The sequence below is a fragment of the Bactrocera neohumeralis genome, unplaced genomic scaffold (assembly GCF_024586455.1).
Source record: "Bactrocera neohumeralis isolate Rockhampton unplaced genomic scaffold, APGP_CSIRO_Bneo_wtdbg2-racon-allhic-juicebox.fasta_v2 ctg7644, whole genome shotgun sequence".
Taxonomy (NCBI): domain Eukaryota; kingdom Metazoa; phylum Arthropoda; class Insecta; order Diptera; family Tephritidae; genus Bactrocera; species Bactrocera neohumeralis.
The window spans coordinates 2,702-5,022 of record NW_026094420.1 but is presented as its reverse complement, the minus strand read 5'-3'; the positions used below and the strand labels follow the sequence as shown (position 1 = coordinate 5,022).

General features: G+C 45.0%; 1 protein-coding gene across 1 annotated transcript; it reads right to left on the bottom strand.

Annotated features, from left to right (window-relative positions):
* Nucleotides 1–997: 997 nt before the first annotated feature.
* Nucleotides 998–1,964, bottom strand: LOC126767542 (elongation of very long chain fatty acids protein 6-like; the record flags this gene model as incomplete). Its single annotated transcript, XM_050485012.1, is given in 2 exon segments — nucleotides 998–1,712; nucleotides 1,715–1,964. Coding segments are annotated over 2 exon segments (965 nt in total), but the record flags the coding sequence as incomplete, so codon positions are not given.
* Between the last annotated feature and the right edge of the window lie 357 nt (nucleotides 1,965–2,321).

The following is a 2,321-nucleotide window of genomic DNA, read 5'->3' as shown; positions in this document are numbered from 1 at the left end:
TTCTTTCCTTTTAAAAGTGAGAGCTGTAGGAGCTATTTCGGTTGGTAAGGAAAAGAGGAAGGAGAGGGGAAGAGGTGAGAGTGATGAAAGGAGATCTGGACGGAGAGAGAAGCAAAAGAAGAAGAAAGTGAGAGGAGAAAAAAAAAGAAGATGTTCAGCATCATCTTTCTCACATACACACACACACACATATCATCTCTTTCCCTCTCTTCGTCTTCTTTTTCTCTGTGTGCTGTCGCTTGTTCGCCTTGCGTGCACAGAGAGGTGAGACGCACATCTTTTTTTTCTCTTCCTCCACCGTTTTCTTGCGTTCATTCTCTTTCTTTCTTTTGCAGAACCAAAACCGCTTTTTTTTGTTTCTTTCATTTTTTTTTTTTGTGTTGCTATTAAAGGAGGAAAAAAAAAACATGACAAAAAAGAAGAGGGAGGGAAATGATTACTTATAGTAGGGAATGCAATGTGTGTGTTGTGTGTGTGGGTGAAAATAGAATCGAGGATCGAGACTCAAAACACACACACAAAAGAAACAAAAAACAAAAACAAAATAGAGCTTTTTTTGGAGGAACAAAAAAGTAGGGAAAGAAAAAAAAAAAAAACGCAGAAACACACACACACACACACACACACGCGCATGAAGAGAGAGACACACACAAAAAAAAGAACAATTCATTTTTCATTTAAAAGCGACTTGGCTTAGAAAAAAAGAAGGTGGGGGATGGGGAGTAGAGGTAGAAGAGATGATGGAGGAAGTGATTCCGAAAAAAAGAGGAAAAAGAGACGGAAGAAAAAAAAAGAAACACCTAGATGTACTTGTGCCTTTTTTTTTGTGTTGTTGTTCTTGTTCTTGTTCGCGCTTCTTTTCGCTTTTTGTTTTCTCTTTTTCTTTCCTGTCCTTCTCCTTTTTTTTTTTCCCCCCCTTTTTTGCGGTTCCCCCCCCCCCCTCCACCGTTGTTATCTAATTCTTCTTCTTCCTCTGCGATTGGTCACCGTTCTCCACCGCAGCGAGGTGGAAGACGTCTCCGCCGCCATCTTCGCGTCTTGTTTGCCCTTCGCGGAGGTCTTCAGGACATACCGCTTGACATAGTACTCCGAGAAAAGATAGAGGTAGCTCGCATACATCGCGAGGGCCAGACGCGCATTGGATGGGCTGCAATCACAACCACCAAACCACTGATAGCGCGCGAACACATACATGCAGATGAAGCTGCCGACAAACATCTGCGCAATTTGCAAAAAGGTGATGAGTGGGGCAAAGGGAGCAATCTGCTTTCGGTAGCCGAGGGAGGAGAGTGAGTAGTAGAGGTACATCAGGCTGTGAACGCAGAAGTTCATGACCGCATACCAGAGGCCAGAGCTGCTGGGCGTGATCCAGGCATGCCAGCAGTACAGCATCACCGATGTGTGGTGGTACCAGTGGAGGAATGGGAAGCTCTTCTTCTGAAATACAAGAAACGCGGTGTCGAGCATCTCCGGGATCTTGGAGAGCATGAAGGAGAGGGTCAGCAGACCAATCACACCGCGGCGGTACATGTCATCCTTCCAAACACAGATGGACGTGTCGAGGCTGCCGCGGAGCTTCACGGGGACATCACCGCCCTCCACAAAGTTCGCTGGGATCTCAATGTTTCGCAGCATGGACGGTGTCATGTTCTTTGTGTAACGAAGCGATGAGGGTTCGAGGCCTGAAATGCTTCTCGCGAAGACCATCTCAAAAGCCGCGGGAGGCAGTAGTACACGCCGATAAAAGAGTACGCTGTTAGCGCAAAGTTCCACAGTGTGTTCAGGAGCTTCAAGTTGAATGGCTTTCGATCCTTCATCACATTCTCTGGCACCCACAGGACAAGGACCAAATAGAGGCCGGCCGCATAAATGGGAAGGTCGAGCCAGTCCTCCAGCCAAATGGTCATGTACGGGAAGTCGATGGTGTCACTGATGGACTGCAGGTGGCGGGTGAGGAGCTCCATCTCTCCTGTTTTTTTTTTTTTTTTTGCGTGTGTTAAACAACACCAACAACAACAAAAAAAGAAACACACACACACCAAAAAAGCACACAAAAAGTTAAAAAAAAAGAGAGAAAACGCTCACCTATTCGCGTTTCGTTTTTTTTTTTAAGTTTTATTTACAAAAGGGGCTCACGAAGAGACAGACAAACAAAACAAAAAAAAAGAAGGAAAAAAAAGTAACTCCGCAGAAATCGTGTACAGTTTCTTTCTTTCTTTCCCTCTCTTCCTTCTTTCGCTCTCTCGTTGTGTGTGAGTAAGAGTGAAAGAGGGTATGAGAGAAAGGAGAAGAAAGAAGAAAAGAGAGGTAGAAAAGAGGAG